General features: G+C 35.4%; 1 protein-coding gene across 2 annotated transcripts in view; it reads right to left on the bottom strand.

The window, feature by feature from the left end:
• Positions 1-22400, bottom strand: part of Edil3 (EGF like and discoidin domains 3) — a 380429-nt gene that overhangs the window by 207698 nt on the left and 150331 nt on the right. For both annotated transcript variants that reach the window (XM_090331670.1, XM_090331669.1), the window contains exon 4: positions 10011-10139. In XM_090331670.1, the coding sequence (XP_090187796.1) occupies positions 10011-10139 (129 nt within the window). The remainder of the gene's footprint in view (positions 1-10010; positions 10140-22400) is intronic.

Raw genomic sequence — 22400 nt, 5'->3', positions numbered from 1 at the left:
CAAGTAGGAAGAAAGGAGTGCTAGGATATGGAAAGAAGTGGTCACTGAATGCATGTGAAAAATCAGAAGGGCCCATTCTTTAGTTTTATCTTTTGTATCAAAATCTATGATGATGAATTGGAGCAAGCTTTGTGATTATCTAGGAAACTGCAGGCTATGCAAATAAAACAGATATTACAGCCTCAGACTAGAAAATAAAACAAAACAAGTAAGTTACAACTCAATATGTTTGAGGAAAAGAGGAGGACTGAGTGATTGAAATATAATCAGTAGTGGATAAAGACATGGGTGGGGTAGGAATAGAATGTGGCAGGCATTTTTGGTCACTAAAAGTACTCTGGCTTCTACTTCAAGTGCATTAGACAACCACAGAAGCTTTTGGAGCCCAGGATGACACAATATAATACATGGCTAAAGAGGGTCACTCTGGATGAAATTTTGAAAGTAGACTGGGGACAAGTATAAAAGCATATGACTTTTATAGTAATGTCACAGTGGAAAATGATGCCTTAGGAAAATAATAGAGGAAGAGAGAAATGAATAGAATCTGGACATAAATTTGTATGACAGAGTATACATACAGGAGACATTGCATATGTATAGGAAACAGGAGCATAATCATTTTTGCACTCCTAATTGCTTACTCTGAGAGACAGACATAGACAAAGAAATGTTTTCCTTCCTCCCTCTATCTCCATCTCTCACCCTTGTAATTAAGAAAATGTGGAGTGCAATTAGGAGAGGTTACTTCTTAAATGGAGGTACATAGTGCTTCTGTCCTCTCTTCTATTAGCTCAATTAAATTGTGTATTTATTTTAGTACTGCTGGTTTCTAACATGATTAAAGAAAAAGTATATTTGTAATCCAGACATGAAAACAATGATGGTATTATCAGAAATTCTGATAATAAAACAATTCAGAATAATTTAAATTGCCTAATTTTAAAAATCTAAGAGTAGGCAAATAGTCCACCTTTATCTCTTTGAACAACAGTGAAAACAAGTTTAGCATATTCATGAGTTCAAATTCAAAAGACTTAGGAGGAATAGTCAAGGAATCAAAGATTAGGCATTTTACATATCTAAGTTTTCAACTCTCATGATATTCTTGCCTTCATTATCCAAATAAATTGTGTTCATAATATTCAGAAAGAAAAGTTGAATCCATTTCTTAATTTACCCACTTAGAAGGAATTTTTGAGGTGGTAAGGGGAACACTTTCACTTAGAATTGTTCTAATTTCAGATGTCTTAGAAAATAATTAAAATCTTCTGGTATCTGAGTGTAATTTGTCTGCAAATGATATACTAACTTAAATTCCTCTGAATGTATAGGCCATGTCATGGCTGTAAAACCAATCAAGTTATATGCAAAAGGCTGACATTATTAAGTATTCATTCAATGCAATTATAATCTCCAGATTTTCCATTAAAATTAAAATACATCTTTTTTCAAAACTCTTCTGTATCATATATTATTATATTAGACAAGATTTTTATACTTTCCTTTTAAAGTCCATTAAAGACATATATTGTATTACACATGTGATTAGATTCAGCCAGCTGGGAAAACAAAATGACACTACATCCAAAGAAATTCCCTTGTATGTGTCATTAAAGGTGTCAGAATTCAACACTTCAGAGAGTATCATACATATTCACACTTAAGATATTTGTAATATGTATAGGCTTGTATGCACACATGCATGTTTATCTTTTTACATTCTAGATATCTTGAAAGCTGGAAAAATAAGACAAAAGCATATTGGACAGTAGAAGAATATTGATATTATTTTAAATATCTCTCAAAATGGTTTTAATTCATCATATCAATGTGTATAATATTTTAATAAGTGTATCACCCCTTCCATCATTTTTCTTCCACCTTTTCCAGTGCCTGCACCTCCTCCAATCTTGTAGCTCCTATAGCTCTATTTTCTTTCTTTTTTGGGTGTGTGTGTGTGTGTGTGTGTGTGTGTGTGTGTGTGTGTGTGTGTGTCTCAGGGCTTGAACTCTGGGCCTGGGTCAACATTGCCTCTGAGCTCTTCAGCTCAAGGCTACAGCTCTAGCCCTGGAGCCACAGCACCACTTCCGGTTTTGTAGTAGTTAACTGGAGATAAAAGTCACATGGACTTTAGTGCCCGGACTGGCTTTGAACAGCGATTCTCAGATCTCAGCCTCCAGAGTAGCTAGGATCACAGGCATGAGACATTGTGCCTGGCTTGTATGTACCGTAAGTATTATGATGGCATTCGTTCACCATTCCTCTCTCCATTCATCTGCTTTCCTCCTCTTAACCCCGGTCCCTTCCAGGGGACATGTTTCAGGTTTTTTTGGTGTTAATTCTGTTAAACTGTTCAGTGTTAGTAGGATTACACACAGAGACCCACTGTGTATAACAACGATATCAAACGATGCTGTATTTCTTACATCTTCTCAAAAAGTAATATAAAGAAATATTTATAATGCATATTCATCATGTGTATTCCTGTCAGAACAAGGCTCTAGATTGGACTTCAGCCAAATAAGAAAAAGAAGGAAAAATGTCTTGAGACAGTAGTTATTGTATATAGATTAAGAGATAAGAAAGCTTAAGAAGAGTAAGTTAATATTTTTTTCTGGCCTAGTTCTCTTAAACAGTTAAATGTTCTTGCTGTAGGATGATTTATATTATTTTGAGATAAGAATAAATGATGCACTTTTGAGCAAAGTGTAAAGGACAAAACTTGAAAAGATTTTGACAATTCATAATCCATCTGTGCTAATAATCATTTGTCTTGTGCTTAATCTATCTTTGAGTGTTTCTCTGCATAGTTTCTTTCATGTGAAAAGTAGCTAAATTCTGTGAATTGTTTTGGCATAAGGGTTACAATGACAATGATCAGATATAATCAGTAAAACTCTTTCTAGAAGCATGGCTCCCTTTCTGTCACTCTCTCTCAGTCTTTCTTAACCCTGACCCCCACCCATCAGGTATCCAGTTCATTTTCTACCTAATGTCAAGTGAGTATCCCTATTGTGTTCACCTTTGATCCATGTTTTATGTGCCCTCCCTTACCTTCCAAAATACAAATTAGCCATTAACATACAAATGCCAAAGGAGGCTATGCATAGCAGTGGAGGATAAAGGCTCAGTAGCTGGACAGATGATTATATAAAATAATGTTCTATGGAAAGGAAACAAGAGCCATTCATTAGTTGTCATGGTTTCTCTATTCTTGTTTTCTTTTTCCTTTTGTCAGCTTAGTTTCTTTAAGGGCTACTATTTCTCATAACATGGTTCTAGAACACTAATTTCAAGCTTTGCACATTATTATCATCTGGGGAGGTTCATAAACCTCCTAATGCCTAAAAACGTACTATAGACCAATTAAATCAGAATCTCTGGGGTGTAACCTGGCACCAGTAGTTTTTATGCACCCTCAAATGAAGCTGATGTGCAGATAAGGCTGAGAGCCAGAGTTCTAAGATCACCCTATGCATCTCCCTTGCGCCACCTGCTATATGTTCAGATTCACATACAAGCTACATTTATTACATAGCAAGCTACATAACAGGCACAGGGAGCTTTATATACATTCGGACTTGCATAATTAATTTGCTCACTAAATTTGAGAGATTCTGGTTTATAGAATTGACCTTATTTTGATCTGCAGTCACGTGACTTTGAATCTGTCTTACAAATGGAGAATGGAAATCATCTTGGAGAGCTTAATTCTGATGTGTAGTCATAATGTTTTTAAGTGCTTGTACTAACAACAGGCTAAGGTTTCAAAAAGTTTATTAGGATAAATTAATTATCCAGTGGATGAACCAAAATGAAGATATCATCTATCTAAAATTATAAGGAATGATATAATAATTATATACAACTTCCTAAAGATGCATATTGAATCTCTCCCTGAAAGTTCTACTCAAACTTACCATAAAAGTAAGCAATTCAGATATCTTAAGGAAAGTAAAAAAATCAGTAGAAATTTCTATTATACCTGAAAGTACTAGATACTGAGTTACACCCAGCTCTTCAAAATTTATGAAATATGCTCTGGAACTCCTTATTGCAATTCAACATCTATACTTTACTGGAAAGCAGAAAACAGGCCTATTAATTCCAGTCATTTTTGGTGTGTTATTTCTTATACAGAACACAGGGAGTGAACTCTGTGCCAGTGTTTGTGGCACAGAATTATTAGATGAGAATACTGGTGAAGTACAAAACTGTTAAATATGAACTGGGGCTCATCCATTGAACAGGATAGAATAACATCAAATACTAAATCTATTCGAGCATTCTTCTGCTCATCTAGTGTTTACTCCAGTGTAATATAGAGTCAAAGTAAATGGTCAGTCTTTACACCAGTAGTTCCTTAAGTTTGGGGCATGTCAATATTATATGGGTTGTTTTATATCACAAAACAAAAATCTTTCAATAGATTTGGGGTATACCACGTGTTTACATGCTTAACAAGTTCAACCTAAAAGGAAAACCATGTAATTGCTGAATACATAATTAGCTCAATGAAGAATGATAAATCAAAACAGTAAAAAAAAATGACTGGCTAAGGCTAAGAAGAGTGAAACAAGCAATTTGCAAAAGTAAAATGACTTGGGGCCTCAATAAATATTTTGATGGAATGAGTTCATTAGTCAATAATGTAAAATTAATACCAAGTGGTTTTACAATCATTAGCAGAATATATAAAGTGAAAAGCTTGAAATTGTGTGATATTTTTCTAGCTAACTTCTTGGTAGGAAAAAAGTAAAATGATTATTCTTTTATCCTGAGCTTGTCTGGTACATGAGCACATCTTGTAATTATTCCTTTTACTGTTTGTCCTTGCACCATGTTAGGACAGCATTCCTTCCTTACACAGGAAGGTAGTGAAGCTGTAGAGTTATGGACTCATGTCTAGAGAGTGTACACGAGGCTGTGTGTAATAAAAGATGCAGAATCCCGGGAATGAAGAAATAGTCTTTAAGGCATTAGATTTGTACTAGGCAACGAATAAAATATGAGTACTTCTAGCACGTTTCCAACATGGTACCTAAAAATAAAAACTACTGTTTACGACGTGTTTCAGAAGCTCCAATTCCTGAAAATTTTAATACTCAAACTATCATCAGTTTTGAAGTAAGTATATTGTCCTATAAGGTATATTGTTTTAATGTACATTTATATATGTGTGTGTATTTTACTTTATGCCATTTTAAAACAGAAGTCTCAAATATTAATTATCATGGTAGAATACTTATAAACTTATAACCTCATGATATTTCCATTATGACAAAAAACACAGGCAATGGAAAGAAAATTCCTAGTGTGAATATCTGTTGACCATATATAGCACCAAAGAACCTCTTATTGGTGAATATGAAAATGATACAACCACCATAGAAGCAATTTTGGAATTTTCTTTCAAGTGAATATTCTTTTTTTCTAAATAATATGGCCAGTGCACTCCATGCCATTTACACAAATCAGTTGAAAACGTGTTTACACAAAATTCTAGTTATAAATATTTATCTCAACTTAATTTATTCTCATCAAAAATATAAAGCTATACACTATATAGCAATAGGTGGGTAGATGGTTAAACTGTGACACAACCACAAATGGAAGGTTATTCATCAGTATGATTTCAAATAGGTGATATCCTAGAAAAGACAATACTATAGAAATATGAAAAAATGTCAACAATTATCACAAGTTCAGTTTAGGAGTGAAAAATGAGCCCAACTCTTTAGTAAAACAAAAACTACTGTAAAAACAAAGTTTATATAACTTACTTAGACTTAAAAATAGATAAATTAGATAGATATAGCTAATAATCACACTGGCATTGGGAAAAACTTTAAAATTAATAACATTTTCACAAAATAATTGTAAAACTATATACTATCTGTGTTTATCACTCCTGATTGGGAATTTAAAGTTCTTTAAATATCTATGTATACTTACACACTTACTCTAATAATATTCTGTCATAAAAAATCTAAACTAGCAATCTCCCCTCCAATAAGCTGTCACACAAGTTTTCTATTCTTTATTGAAATGAATTATGCACTTTATATTAATGTATCACCAATTCTAACTTTTCAGAAGCTTTGCTTTTCAAATTCCTAATACATTTTTTCACCAAGTACCTATTTAATTGAAATAAGGTTTCTATCTTGATTTGGGAACTGATCATATTTGACTACTGAAAGCCTTATGCAATCTGATTAATGTATAATACGTTTTTGTAAAATGTAATACTAAAACTGCTTTGAATAGTTAATACAATCCTTAAAAAAAAGGGACAGAAATGTGAAATAGGTTCTGTCAGGGGGCAAGCACTAGAGGAGGGGAAGGATAAATGAGAGAAGAGTGACTATGGTCAAAGTGCTTTCGGCTTATGCATCAAAATTGAGTAATAAAAGCTTCTGAAGTTGTTTTAGGAAAGTGGGATAAAGGAGAAAGTGAAATCAAGATGCACTGTAAGCATGTATAAAAATATCACAATGAACTTTCCCTGCACACCCAATACGTATAATATAAATGATTAAATATAAAAACAACAAATAAAATTTTTCAAAATGTCTTGTGTGTAGGAGGCATGTTGAAACCAGTTTACAATGTAAATTCCTGTTTAAGTTAATTTGAGTGACACTTGATAACTTGTAGTTAGAGCAAATTTTCAAGTGATGGTGATATAGAACTACAACTTGAGTAAGACAGTTTGGGGGAATACCTTGATAATAAAATTCCAAGTATAGAAAAAATATCTAGTAGACTTTCCAAGAATTTAAAGAGACATTTTCTACTTCTCTTGCCTAAAGAGCTTCCAGATCTCTCAGAACTTCTGTATCTGTTTTCAGTATATAATCCTTTTCAATTTCATCTATAAAGAGGAAGGCTTCATAATCTTTGTACAGGGATCAAGTTACCCATTTAGTCATAACATTTCTCTGTGGTATGTGACCCAAAGGTCATCCATTTCTAGTTCAATTCCTTACTTTATATATTTTCAACTGCAGGAAGGCCAAATGATTGTATCAAGGTCAGTTATTCAATAACTGTAAAGGTCATGTCTTAAATCCAGATTTCTGTTCCCAAATCCTACTATTTTCCTTTCATTCTCTCTTATTACTAATAAAGATGAACTTTACAGGACAGGGAAAGGGTATTTAGAATAATACCTTTTAATTCTGAGTTGAACCCCTCAGATTCAGACTTTCTGTTGCAATTCTAACATGTGTAAACATATTTTGAAGAGGTAGTTGCAGTAAGGAGAGGGCATACTTGTACTTCAATGTAAGATTGGAAATTGAACAAAAGTAGGTAACTTGTTGAATTTATTTTACCAATGAATTAAGGGTATGATGTTCCTTCATGCACAATGGAGACATGATTGATTTGTTCGCTTTAATTAACTCTCAGAATCTTCTACAGTCTTTTTTTTTTCCTTTTTCTTTTTGAATGTGGGGCTTGAAATCAGGACCTAGATGCTGCCCCTGAGCTTGTTCACTCAAGGCTAGTGCTCTACCAATTAAAACCATAGCTCCAGTCTAGTTTTCTGGTGATTATCTCATGGACAACCCTGCCTGAGCTGGCTTTCATCCCTGATCCCCAGATCTTATCCTCCTGAGTATCTGTGATCACAGGCATGAGCTACCAGTGAGTGGCTCTCATAGTCTTTTTGAAACAACTCATAACCAACCCTGAGGGGAAATCTGAGGAAAGAGGGAACTTCTAGAATAACAAATTCCAAGCTGTACCTCATTTATAGTGGAATAATAATGACCTAATATCTTCAATGTGACTTTCAATCATGGATGATAACTGAAATGAAGCTGACATTTCCAATATTGAGAACACAGACCCTAGAAATGTGAAAAGATGTACCACTGTACGGATGAAACCAAGACTTAGAATTTTCCAATCTGTCTGTTAAGGGAAGGTGCCAACTTCATACTGACTTCACAGTTGGTCCATGTGGGAGGCTAATTAATGTGCACTATTAAGTGAAATTAAGGGGGCCTACACAGGCTTTCCAAATATTGTTCTAAGTTCTTTAAGGATATTCTCTAACAATAACAATCTGCCTCTGTATTCGCTCTGCTTTTTTCCCACATGAAGCTGTGCAGTAATGAAATGATGAAGTTGATGAAGTTAGCATGACATGATCTTGAGTATAATCCTGTCTCTGGACTTAAGCTGAAGCAAATCATGGTATTTTGTATTTGGTTCTTTTTTCTGAAGGAGCCTTCTCCCTCTCTCTCTCTCTCTCTCTCTCTCTCTCTCTCTCTCTCTCTCTCTCTCTCTCTCTCTCTCTCTCTCCCTCCCTCCCTCCCTCCCTCCCTCTCTCTCTCTCTCTCTCTCTCTCTCTCTCTCTCTCTCTCTCTCTCTCTCTCTCTCTCTCTCTCTCTCTCTCTCTCTGTCCTCTCTCTCTCCCTCCCTCCCTCTCTCTCCCCCCCCTCTCTCTCCCCCCTCTCTCTCTCTTTCTCTGTCTCTGTCTCTCCCTCCCTCCCACTCTCTCCCCCCTCTCTCTCCCCCCCCTCTCTCTCCCTCTCTCTCTCTCTTTCTCTCTCTCTCTCTCTCCCCCCCCCACACACACACACACACACACACACTTTCTCTCTTTCCTTTTCTCCTTCCTTCCCTCCCTCCCATACCCTCCCCTTTCTCTTTCTTTCTCTATATTCACTATAGACAAGTATTGAAGAATGTAGTTTGGGGTAGCCAGACTATTTCCCATTGGACACTGCATCTGACATTATATCTCAAATTATACAAATAAATAAAGATTGAGCATCTTCTTGTCACAAGATTAGCTAGACAACAAGGCACTCAAAATGCTAAGTTCCCATCTTAGGTTTTCTTGAGCTGTTTCAAGATACTCATATCTGGATATCAAGCCATGATTTTGCTCTGAAGGAAAACCAGTAAGTTATGGATAAGGTCTGACATAAAGTCCCTAAACTCTCTATGTGTTGACTATATAATCTTTAGAACCATTCATTCTCTAGCAGGTTCAGGACCAGTTTTGAGGAGCACAAAAAAGCATGTATTACAATATGCTTCTCTAGAAATCTGAAAACACTTAGCCTGGAAAGCTTCTGGAAATGTACAAGGTACTGCCAAACTTCCAGGGCCAGAGGGCATGATGTTTGATGTTGGTGATTGGAAACCTAGCCTTGGCTGCCATATTTACATTTGCCTTATGCATTCCAAACATGATTGTCTTAAGTATCACTTTAGTATTCATGGCTCATGTATTTTCTCTTCATCCTCACCACCACATGCTGCTCCCCTCCCTTCCTTCTCCTTTAACTTTCTGCCTGCATCTGGCCTCCCTTCTAAAACTTTCTCCAACAACCTGGAATAAGCTGTGACCTCCTTGCCTGCTGGGGTCCCATTTAAGGTCCCAAGCCCCTCATTTAGCATTTGTACTCAGCTCTAATTCTAAAATGAAATTGTCACAAGTGGACTTATTAACCTTTCCAGGATAAATAAGAATGAGAGCAAAAAAAAAGAGAAGTTCAGATGACAGTCTTCCTGAACGTTTAAAAATTTTTTCTCCCCAAAATGCCAAGCAAGAGTTAGAAAGCTGGCTTACAGAGAGGGCAACGGGACAGGCAGTCAGTCCTCTTTTCTTTGAGGGTATCATATTCCGAACCTAATGACCAGAATAATTTCTAAGACATGAGATAACTTAGCTTTAGAATGTGTGTGAAAGAGAAAGACAAATGTCAATTTAATATCAAGGGTAATATTTTTGCATGTCTACCTGAACAGGAATGGAAAAGGCCCAGCCCAAAGGATTACTAACCACAACCACCACCACTGGAAAGACTGAATCTCAGTGTTGGAAGCAGGATAGATTCAGAGGCAAAAAGAGCAGTAGAAACCAAATGACAAAGGATGCATGCTGCTCCATGATTCTGTGATGAAACTACAAATAAGAATGATAATGATGAGTACATACTGGATCAATAATAATCAATATACATTGAAAAGAAGGTACTTACTATGTTGACAATGAATCCCATTAAATCCATGGGGACATTTACAAACATAGCCAATGAATGTGTCTCCACGGTAAGCTTCACTTATTTCACAAGTTCCTCCGTTATGGCATGGATTTGGGGTGCAAGGACCTAAAAGAATAGGAAAAATGCCACATGAACAATATGCTTAAAAAAGGTACTCGTTCATCATTTTGCAACTGATGGTTACATAAAAAGCATTTTCAGTAGAATACTAGTTGCATGAACACCAAAGACCAAGGTTTTGGGATTGAATCTGGGTTTAATTATTTTTAAAAATGAGATTTGGGGGGGTTATTTAGTGTCTGTATCAACATAGTTTCCTCTTCTCTCAACTTTCCAATATTAGTTAAAACTTATCCTTTGCAGTCATGCTACAGACAAAAGGGATTATACATAGACACAACAGTGTTTAGTCAGATTTTACTCACACACACACACACACACACACACACACACTCACACACAAATACTTATTTAATTATGATCAAAACTTCTGATTGTGAGACAATCTTCCATATTTTGAAAATGTGATGATGAATGTAAATGTCCACAATTTTGACAAATCAAGCAACCATTGACCATCATCTAAGTAGCATATACCTTTCAGCACATAGGATAAACGAAGCAGATACCAGTTTGCATTCATCTTTTGAACTATTTAAGAACTGGGTTGGACTAATCATACAACAGTCAAAGGCCTCATATCTAAACTATATCAACAGCTCAAAAAATTGAATCACTCCAAAATTAATCTCCAAAGAAACAACCATCCCACTAAAAAATGGGTTATAGTCTTAAAGAGAGTCTTCTTTGAAGAAGAAATAAAAATGGCCTATAGACACATGAAGAAATGCTCAACATCTCTGGCCATTAAAGAAATGCAAATCAAAAGGGTACCAAGACATGTGAAAGGGTATCAATGTATGTGAACTACTGCACCTTCTATATGGCAAATATCATGCAACCCTTTTATTAATTACAATAAAAACAACAACAAAAAAGAAATGCAAATCAAAACAACTCTAAGATTCCACCTCACTCTAGTTAGAATGACCATGATCAGGAACTCTAATAACAACAGATGCTGGAGGGGATGTGGCCAGGAGGGATCACTACTACACTGTTTGTGGGAGTGCAAACCCATTCAACCACTATGGAAAGCAGTATGGCAGTTCCTCAAAAGACTAAACATAGAACTCCCCTCTGACCAAGCAATTCCACTACTTGGCATTTACCCAATAGTACAGAAACAAATCCACTAGCACAACGATGTTCATTGCAGCACTATTTACCATAGCAAAGATATGGAACCAACCCAGATGTCCCTCAGTTGATGAGTGGATCAACAAGATGGGGTATTTAAACAACATGCCCCCATTTGTAAGGAAATGGAAAGACTTAAAAAAAATCACATTAAGTGAAGTAAGCCAGACTCAAATAACATAGGCTCAATGGTTTCCCTCATTTATCATAATCAGTAGAAACCTTGGGCTCTCCTAGCAGAGATCTACAATAGAGCAAAACCTAGATGCATAAGGCCATATAATATGACACTAAATGAAAGGACCTCCAGGATATAGAAACAAAAGCCATATAATGAATGATTGTTGTCCTTAATGTACTGTTATCTTTCATTTTTTTGCTGTCCCTTGGTTATCTCATGTGGTTACAACATTTTACCTTGTTATCTGATATATTGTATTTATGTTTATTTGGTTTTTTAAATAGGATAGGGAAGTTGGGAAAACAAGATGAGGGGCGGGGTGGGGGGAGGAAAATGGGGATGAAGACATGAGAAGTAATGCATATTGTGAAGTAATGCATATTCTATCTGGTGAATATAATGTTTCCCTTCTATTAATTACAATAAAATTATATGAAAAAAAAGAACTGGGTTGGAACACGCCTCTGGAGAGACATGCTATTCTAACGAAAGTAGCACCTCATCAGAAATCGTGTGTCTGAAGAAGAAAAGTGGGTAGTTATTTGCAGGCTTTGAGAGAGCAGACACGATAGGATGCTTAGAACCTGTAATCAGGGAATAGGTTTGGGCTAAGGTCTCCCTGGGAGAAAGCTGCTGCCACCCCTGTAGTCAGCAGAGAATAACCAGCCTCTGCCAGGGAGTGGGAATCTTCCCTCACATTCTCCATTCCAGGTCAGTTTCCCTAGGCAATGTGACTAAGCAAAACTTGCTTGTCAAGCTTGGCGGGTCCTGGCCTATGTCTCTACTTTGGTAAAAATTAAATTGTCTTTAAAAATGCTACCCGCCAGAGGCTTTTTCTGTGCAATGTTCCTCCTTTTTTTTTTCCTCTCAGAAATGGCAGGCTGTGTCATAGTCTATAGGCATATCCTTATCCTATGTACTCTTGCTTTCATTTATCCCCTTTCTTTAGGCTATCTCAAATAAATGTCTTATTTTTCATCCCATTTTTTCCCCCTAGAGTCAGCTAATTGAACTAGGACAGAATCCAGAATGAAGATTGTGAAGAGAAAAGATTCCAGTAGAAGATGGAAAACAAGTTCTTTTTGAGAGATAAATATAGGCATGTAATATAAATAAAGCTTTCTTTAATCAAGTCTTCAATTTTGTTTAACTGTACAGACTGGAAAATGTTTATAAGTGAAGGAAAACTCATTAAAGAAGAATTTAGGAACTATATATTAGAAAAGGAGTGTGAGATCTATGAAAATAAGTGTCGATGGTCTATGAAAATAAGCTATGAAAAGTCAATTACAGAGAGTCTATGAAGTTACTTCAGAAAAGAAGCAAGTGTTTACAGTTGAGACAAAAAAAGATGACAGATTGGTTGAACACAAGAATAGTGACAATGTGAAATAACTAGTTAAGGCTTCACTACACAGTCTATTCCAGGACAATTGTGTATGGCTGGAGTATGAAGGAAAGCTTTAGCAAGGCTTCAGAGGAGGAAAGAAATTCCATCTATCCATACTTGGAGTGGTATAATAGGACATCATCAATCATTAAACCCAGAAAGGTTTTGTATTACATTGTCCAGTATTAGAAGAATCTTAACTGTGTTTCCTTCCCCCATAAACTGGGAAGACAGAATTATACTCACTTTTCTTTAGTTATATGCAATCCCTGTACAGTTTAATGAAGATTGACAGGGGAGAGATTAAAAAAGAAAAAAAAAAACCCTGAAAACTCCATGAGTGCCTAGGCCAACACTTTCTGATACATTTGGCTCTTTTGTTGCTGGTATGGTAGTGGTGGGACTTGAACTCAGGGTCTGGGCGCTGTTCACTGAGCTCTTTTGCCCAGGGCTAGCACTTTACCATTGAGCCACACTACCACTTGTGGTTTATAAGTGGTTAAATAGAGATAAGAACTCTCTCACAGGGACTTTCTTTAAACCCAGTCCTCAGTCTCACCTCTGGAGTAGCAAGGAATACAGTGCCAAGCTACATGGAGCTCTTAAAAAGAAACCAGGGAGCCATGATTTTTATGCAGATATATCCATAATGATGAAGGACGATGAACAAGTCTACCAATCAAATGTACAATGTGAGCAGTAAGGCTGGTAAAATAATATTAAGGAGTCATAATTAGTAAGATTCTAAGTTAGTGTAATTTACTTCTGTAAATAAAAAAATTAGTATCTTCTCAAAATAAGGCTACAAATAAGTGGATTTTAGTATCTCCTGTTACAGAAAAGTAATTGAGTAAGGTGATAGATAGCTTAATTAATCTTTTTTTATCACAGTAACCATTTTGCTAACCCACATATATCCAATAACATTTTGCTATGAATCTCAAATATATACTGTAGAATGTATTTTAAAAATGTATTTATATGAGTTGGTAGTATCACAACATACAGCAGAGACCAATTAAATTATCTAACACCTGCTGTTGGTAGTACATTGCCAATATTTGAGATAGAATAAATATTAGACCTCTGACCCATTTTGAAGCAATTTGAAACATGGTATTTCATTATAAAAAGATATAAGTTTGACCTCCTATGTTGTTTGTCAGTCTTCACTTTCTTCTGACTTTTTTTTTGTTTTCTCATCTACAAAATAAGAATTCAGTAATATCTCTTAAAATACCAGACTCAAAGAAATTTGTTTTAAGAAATTATACCAAGAAGAGAAAAACAGCTATTAAAACCATAACAGAAAACACTGTTACTGTTTTCCCTAACAAAATGGAGCAATTTATATCAAAGAAAAAATTGATGTCCTCATTCACATATGCTTACAGTATTCTATGAGAAATAGATTTTAAAAATGTTTTTAAAAAATAAGTGAAATTGATCACTCCCACTAGAAAAAGAGGATTACTGTATTCATAATATTAACTGCTATATGAAAGAAAGTGCTGGAAAGAAATTACAATATCCCAAATTCAGTGTCAAGAATTGAAAAGCTACTATGTGAATTGTCTTTGTAGGTTTATCACCTCTATATGTAAGTTTGCCAACTACAGAAACTTGAGAGTCATGTTTGGGGAAATCAATTAGAAAAGGCTGTGGTGTTTGTTCAGGTCATCTTGACAGAAAGATAGAAGACCTGATATGCATACAGAAACATGGAGGAAGGAATGATCATGTTATAAATGTCCCGGACATTCTAGGCACCTTCTGAGAACATAGGTGAAGACTGCCCAGTAATCCTAGCACAGCCATTGGGATCAACAAAACTTGTGAACTAGTGAGTCTAGGCTCATTCAATTTATATCCCAAAGTATACCACCACCTCAGTTGACATCTTTGCTTTAGAAAACCCTTACCATTTTAGAGCCTATGATTGCTGTTATTTTTTTTTCTACTTCAAGAAATTCACTTGATTTTCATTTAATGGATACTGCTGATTTAAATAAAAAGGAATGAGAGTTTAATCTTTCCAGAGACTCTGAAATTCTGTGGATATGAAGTAAGTATTTTTTTTTTTGCCAGTCCTGGGCTTGAGCTCAGGGCCTGAGCTTTTGTCCTTGGGTTTTCTCAAGGCTAGAGCTCTACCACTTGAGCCACAGCACCACTTCTGACATATTTTCTATGTATGTGGTACCGAGGAATTGAACCCAGGTCTTCGTGCATGCTAGGCAAGCACTCTACCACTAGGCCAAACTCCCAGTTCCAAAGTAAGTATCTTTTAAATGTTGATTTATAAGGCTATATCTTGGTTTCAGGATGTGGAAACATACATGGAAAGGGTAAGTAATGTATATTTTTAATGCATTCTATCATCTACAAAGTCTATACCTTTCCCAGTAAACTACACTCTTTTCTATGTCATCAATATGTGTATTAGCATTAGTTATGACTGATATAATCAGCATTAATTCATTACATTTATATGTACATCTAATATTTTAATGCCTCCTAAAATGGAAATATTTTAGAATATTTGAAGTTATTGAGTCAGAGCACACAAAAGAAGAGGTGAAATCTGTTTTGCAAATAGTCCTATATTATTGTTAGTACCGTGTTTGAAATAGATTGCTAAACTCAAGGATTTCCCCATCATTTTGTGGTAATTATACATAAGCTTGAGCATGTCTTGTACACATTCTTTCTTACTACATAGGACTGTGAGCAGAAATGAGCTATTTCTTATCACTCACTCTCCCCTGTTGCTAGAAATATGAGGAAAGAAAGTGTAATGGTAGGTACATAGTAGGTGGTTAGTGAATTTTGAATAAACAAGCCTATGTCAGTCCCATGTAATAATAATTTGATCAATTGTTTCAACTCTATTCTAAGTCCAAATCTGTGATACACCACTATCTTTTGGCTTTTCCCTCACTAATTAATGTGAATATTTACTGAAACTTCCAAATTTTCCAATTTAAGCTCTTCAAATTTATAATTATGTTTCAGTGTTTATTGTCTCTAATATGGTTTAGGTTCCAAGAGTAAACTGTATTGCAAACAACAGATTATGATCTTGTATGCTTTTGCATAATAATTACATGCATGTTTATTCTCTAGCAAATATATAATTAAGAAAAATGTAACTTTATATAATCTCATTAACAGTGCTTTAGTCTCTTAATTCTATAAATAATTCTATAACTAAAGGCATTCACTTAAATCACAAGTAAGTTGAAATAATCAAAATATAAGTTAGTATATAAAAATAGCATAATAAATTAAGGCTAGGATCTTCAGTCATGAAATTTTCTTGGAAACCAAAAACGTTTTAGGATTTGATGTAGTAGCAATAAATATATAGGAATATTTTCCAGATTTCTTGGCTCAAGTGATAAAGAAGCTCATCACCTGAAAATGCGAGTTCTGGAAACTTCTGTCTCTGTGTCACCATTTTAATCCAGCACTCTCTTCCACTTTGATACTCAAAAGTATTATTTTAATCTCTTGATACATGGACAAATGATAATTTACACTTATGCTGTTTCACTGTACAGATAGGAATAAAATTACCTGTCACTGACTGATAGAGTTTTACCTCATAATTTTAGATTAAATAATATTTATAAATAAGGTACCTATTAGATGTTAGGAATTGCTTTAGTAGTTTTCAATAAATACTTGAATGAAATGAAAATTGTCAGCATCTGAAAGTGCATATCAGAATATATTTAGTCATTCTGTTTATTCATTTCAGTTTTAAAGGACTTTTATGGTTTACTTTGGCTATGAATATGCTTGATATGAACACATTTCTTGATTTTTGTCAGAAGCGTTGGGATCCAGAGCCTTGTGATTAGTAGACATAGTAAATGCTCTACTGCTGAGCTATGTCATCAGCCCTGCTCTGTATGACTTATTTATGAGATGAAATTTCCATTCCTACTCAAGCACATATCTCGATATTATCAATTTATTTTAGAGTTCCTGTATTTACTGAGATGGCAAGTATTTCCCATCACATACCCGATGAAATAAAAATAGTATAGACAGTTTTCCTTGGCTGTTTTGGATTTGTGATACTCTCAGTCTTAACTTCCCACATAGTTTAAGATAACAGATGAGAGCTACTGTACACAGCTGTGGGGTGAGAAGGGGTTTCACAAACATTTTTGCCTGGTGGTGGCCTGAGGTGGCTTCAAACTTTTATTCTGCCACTATTCGTAGGCTATAAAGTGGTAGGATTATAGGCATGAGCCTCAGGCAATTGGTTTCTATGCTCTTTATTTTGATTTTTTTGAATATAATAGCTTTTGGATATTAAAATCTGAAATTTCTCATAGGCATTTTATCAACCAATGTCTTTTAATAATCTGTGGTCTTAAACTTAGCAGACAAAAATGTGTTTGAGGTATCTCAAGTTTTTCTTCTGTAACATACCAGAATTCATATACATTTACTTCCATATGACTTTGAAAGAAAGAAAAATGCAGGACAAGGTATTATTCAACCATTAGAAGTTAAAAAGTGGAAAAAAAATCACCTAATTCCTTCTACAAAAAGTCTTTCAAAATGTTTGTTTCATTATACATTGTAGGTAAATGGAAGAATGGTGTGTATGAGTTGTAGATTGGATTGGTACTCATAAAATTCTAAAGTCTTTTTAGAAAACAAAATCAGGTAATATCACATTAGCAATAAAAGCATAAGTGGACTTTCGAGATACAAGAGGCGTCTGGTAGCTTTAAAATCAATAATTCTGTAATATGTTTGTACGTAATCTTTAAGTCACTTCTACTACAATGGGGACAGTACATGATCAATATTAATGAACAACTGAAATCAGCAGCATGCTTCTCAGGCATTTTTATGTAAGGTCACATAAGTGTGTCAACAAGATTAATTGCTCAAAAAATGCATAGACCTATGCAATTTGCTGGTTCTGTGAATCTATGTCCTTGCAATCACAATAATAAAATTAAAATTATTTCATATGTATTACATGCTTATCTTCTCAAAAGAGGATTCTCTTAGGAGAGAAAGCCAAAGAATCAATGCCTACATTGCCTACATGCCCCCCCTCCATAAATATATATATATATATTACAAGATATGGAAACAAGAGCTTTCTCTTTTTAAAATTTTAATGTTTTGATGATTCTTCTTTACTTTTTGTATCATGTGTCTTCATATTTATCTTCAGGAGGGCGAGAGGATGGTACAGATCTGGAGGGGAAAAGAGCACTGAATTGTATACTGCCGAAATACGTTATCAGTGGAATCCTGTGTCAGATCGTTTCAGTTGTTTTTGCTATGACAAACACCTGAGAAAAGTAGTTTTTAGGGGGGGGGGGGAATGGTTCATATTTGTCACAATTTTGGAGGTTCCAGCAGTGCATCATAGCAGAGGAGCTACTCATAGATCGGATCTGCTCAACTTTTGTGTCTGGGAAACAGAGCAAGGCAGTTAAAGACAGTAGCCTGGCTGCTATTCCCTTCCTGGACGTGGGCCTCCCACCCTCCCTCCACCCCTGCAGAGGTTTGTGTCCACCAATTAACCCCAGCTTTCTGATAGTCCAATCATTATGAATTCACCCAGGGATGAATCCATTCAAAGACTTGTACTTTGAATGGATCTACCTGCTAGAGACCAAATCTTCAACAAAAGTGTTTATATGAGCCAAACTTAATCTGATTTTTAGTACTCTTTTTGGCCAGTCCAGGGTCTTGAACTCAAGCCTGGGCACTGTCCTTGAACTTTCTTAAGGCTAGCACTCTTCTACTTGAGCCACAGCATCATTTCCAGCTTTTTCTGTGTATGTGGTATTGAGGAATTCAACTCAGAACTGCATGAATGCTAAGCAATCACTCTACCAAAATGCCATACTCCCAGACCTGCCTCGTACTATTATAGGAAGAAAATACATGGACACACATATCTCTTGGCCACTAAATTATCTGTAGCAAAATAGAAATAAATTCATACGCAAATCTTTATGAAAACATCAAACAATAAATAAGTCCAAACATATATGAAACAGGAATTCTACTGGTTGACCAATCTGAGAAAATTCCTTTTATAGGAACACAGGGAGCTGTGTCCAAACAAATCTCTGCAAGCCATTTGTTTCAAAAGAGTGACTGTTAGAATGACTGTTAATACAAATTGCAAATTTGAAACTGGGCAGAGTGACTCATGCCTGTAATTCTAGCTACTCAGAAGACTGAGATCTGAGAATCGCTGTTCAAAGCCAGCCCTCTAAAGACTCCTATCTTCAATTAATCACCAGAAAACCAGAAGTGGCACTGTGGCTCCAGGGGTACAGTAGTAGCCTTGAGCTGAAGAGTTCAAGAACAGAACTCAGGCCCAGAGTTCAAGTCCTATGACTGGAAAAAAAAATGCAAATTTGAGGATACTTATCAGCCAGTGGTAAAAAGGGAATAGATATCATTTATGTGTGTCTTTAGATACCAACATGATTTTCATGTTCTCCATGTCAACAAAAAAGGCACATATTAAAGGCAGAGACTACATTTTTCCTTTCTGTATGCATTACATGAGCAGGCATCCTAACTTTTGGGAGCATCAAGCAATCTCACTACTTCAGATTGTGTCCCTAGGCAACTACAATTCTTCCATGTTCCTCATCAATCTTTTCATGACAGCTCTTCACCCTTTTTCAAGATCCTATTCAACATGCTGCTTTGGCACACATTTAATTTGTTCAGCCTTTAATTATCACAGGGTCCTTGGCCTTACTTACTCAATTACAAATTACTCATGCAAAAAAAAAAGAAAATCCTACTCATTACATTTCAGTCCCCCAGTGTTAGCTACTTTATTATTGTTTCATACATGTAAGATAACTGTTGAGAGGATTCTAATATCGCTGTGAATTTCAGTATTATCATTATCTCTAACAAAAGCTTGAAGTTTAGATATTGGATATATTTTTATCTGTAGCTATCTTTATTCTCAGTCACAGGTTTCAAAAACCTAATTTTAAGTCTGAAGCCAAGCCAGATTTCCTTTCTTGAAATGCTGTAGCAATTTGTAGACTATCAGATTGTGAATAACTTTACAATTATAAAGTAATGGATGCTTAAAATAGCGGCATTATTGCTACAAAACTGGTGTTCTGTCTCTTAAAATTGGCTAGGTGAGTTTGATCTTGTAGGCCGTGACAGGAGGCACAGGAAAGGATTTCTATTTCTTGTTTTGGAACTGTCCCAAGATTGCCATGTTAATCATGAGGCAGAGGCATCCCTGCAGGAGCTGTCCCAGCTGCACTTGGATGGGAAAAGCACATCCCCAGACTTCACAGCTGAAAGCACTGCGAGCACAGCTGGACAGGCCAGTTACTGTTTGGATTGCCACCTCAGGTTGTGCATATGGCTTCTTTGTGGCAGACTTGAGAAAACATGAAACAAAGCAGGCATGGATTCTGGCCAGCTGGTCATCTGTTCCTTCACCCACTGTGATAATTTGGTCTTGTAGAATTCTGTTAAGTGAGCATTAAGTAATGGCCAAGTCAAACAGGGAACATAATAAAGGCTTCTTAATCACAGGATGAAAGCTTTGGGGATATTTGGCCAAACACAGGAAAAGGTCACCAAAACCAACCCATATGAAACAAAAGAAAACAATGATCCATGAAATAGATGCAAAATGGCAACACTTAACTTGATTTCAGTTTTACTTTTCTTATAATTCATGTTGTTCAAAATCAAAATCCATATAAATATATTAAAGAGAATGACTCTGGTATGAGGATACTTATTAATATAAATGAACAAACCAGGGAAGAATTTTCAAACAGATGAGTGAGCTTTATTATCCCTACTGAATGAGAGGCATAGTTAAGTCTTTGCTAGCAAAAAAAATTTTTTGCCAGTCCTGATCATGAGCCTAGGGCCTGAGCACTATCCTTGGACTTTTCTCAAGGCTAGAGCTCTACTACTTGAGCCTCTGCTACACTTCTGGCTTTTTTTTTCTATGTATGTGGTATCGAGGAATCGGACCCAGGTCTTCATGCATGCTAGGCAAGCATTCTACTATTAGGCCAAACTCCCAGCCCCTGCTATCAAACTTTTTAAAAATAATTCACTAGAAAAACAGTGCATCATTGATTGTCATACTTTGATTTTTTTTAAGATCAGATACAGTATCCTATTCTGTAAAAGCAACTGTTCTCATATGTACTTTAAATACAAAATAATTTTACCCTCTTAATTGCTACTTAGTGTAACATTCAAATTATTATCGAGATATTTCTTGTAAGTGTTCTGATTCCCATATGTTGCTAAAGAAAAGTTTCTATTCACTCACACTACCTGGCATTCCAAGGTCCATGTATTTGGATGAATTTTGTATTGACCAGATTATCTTCAGTGTTCAAAAAGTGAGTCTACATACTTCATTGAGTTGATGTGCATTAAATTTCTGACATTCACACTTCCAACGTTCTACTTAAGTAGTTTTTCCAACTCACATTGGTTTTCTGTTTGTTTTGTTTTTTTTCTCTCATAGCATTGCAGGGAAAACATGTGGTTTGGTAGAAAAGGTCATGAGTAAGCTTTACGAACATATTACTCAAGAGAAGATATCAAGTAGGTAAAGAATAGTGTGGCCTGTAAAATTTAAAAAAAATATTTGTGGTCCTTGTTATGATGAAAATGAATGGCTTTGGATGAGACACTTGTTTACACTGAAGATAGAGATAACACAGGAGAAGGATAAGAAGCCAAAATAAAATATTAGTATTTGCCATTGTTTAATGTCCAGATAAAGTTGTAAGAGAGGCAGAGCAAGAAAAAAATTAGCAGGAATAAGGCATCCTTGAAGAAATATAAAATGCTTACCATGTAGATATGTTATCATTCAAAACAGATATAAGGCATTACAAAATGTGGGATTTGTTTTTGTTTTTATTACTCAGTCTATATTCCATCTACCTCCTAACATGTCAATGTTCTCCCTTGATGCTACCTTATGTCATAATATTACTCTGATAAGTTCCTTTGCTTATCTAGGTAATCACTTCCACAGATATATAAGTAAAGCCAAACGGGAAAACATGCCAATAGGCCTTATTTCCAGTGGAAACTCTATATGGCCATAGGAGGAAAAACAAAATATGGAGAGTCAAAGTGTCATTTTATTTCTGTTTGTGATCTGATGCACTAGTATAGTTTGTGTGCTGAATATGTGCTTTTTTCACTACTCTGAACTTTTTGTTTGAGGATACAGCTAAAATTGGTTCCTGTAAAATTGTTCTGAGTAGAGATCCAGTTTACACTGTTTTACCATGAGGATGAGAAAAGCTTTGCTCAAAGGAAGAAACTTGCATTGGAAGAAACAAAAATGTTTTATGTAAAATACTTCTTTTTCTGTGACCTAGGAGAATGAAAATGCAGTAGTTTGTATCTAGGACAACACTCTAAAAGAGTATAATAATTTATTAGCATCACAAACCCAATTAAAAATGTTGGGCTATTACATGCAATTTATTTTCTAATGCATTCAAATATT

The sequence above is a fragment of the Megascapheus bottae genome, chromosome 4 (genome assembly GCF_031878675.1).
Source record: "Megascapheus bottae isolate mThoBot1 chromosome 4, mThoBot2.hap1, whole genome shotgun sequence".
Taxonomy (NCBI): Eukaryota; Metazoa; Chordata; class Mammalia; order Rodentia; family Geomyidae; genus Megascapheus; species Megascapheus bottae.
The sequence above is the reverse complement of the archived record's forward strand: the minus strand, read 5'-3'. Positions and strand labels throughout refer to the sequence as shown.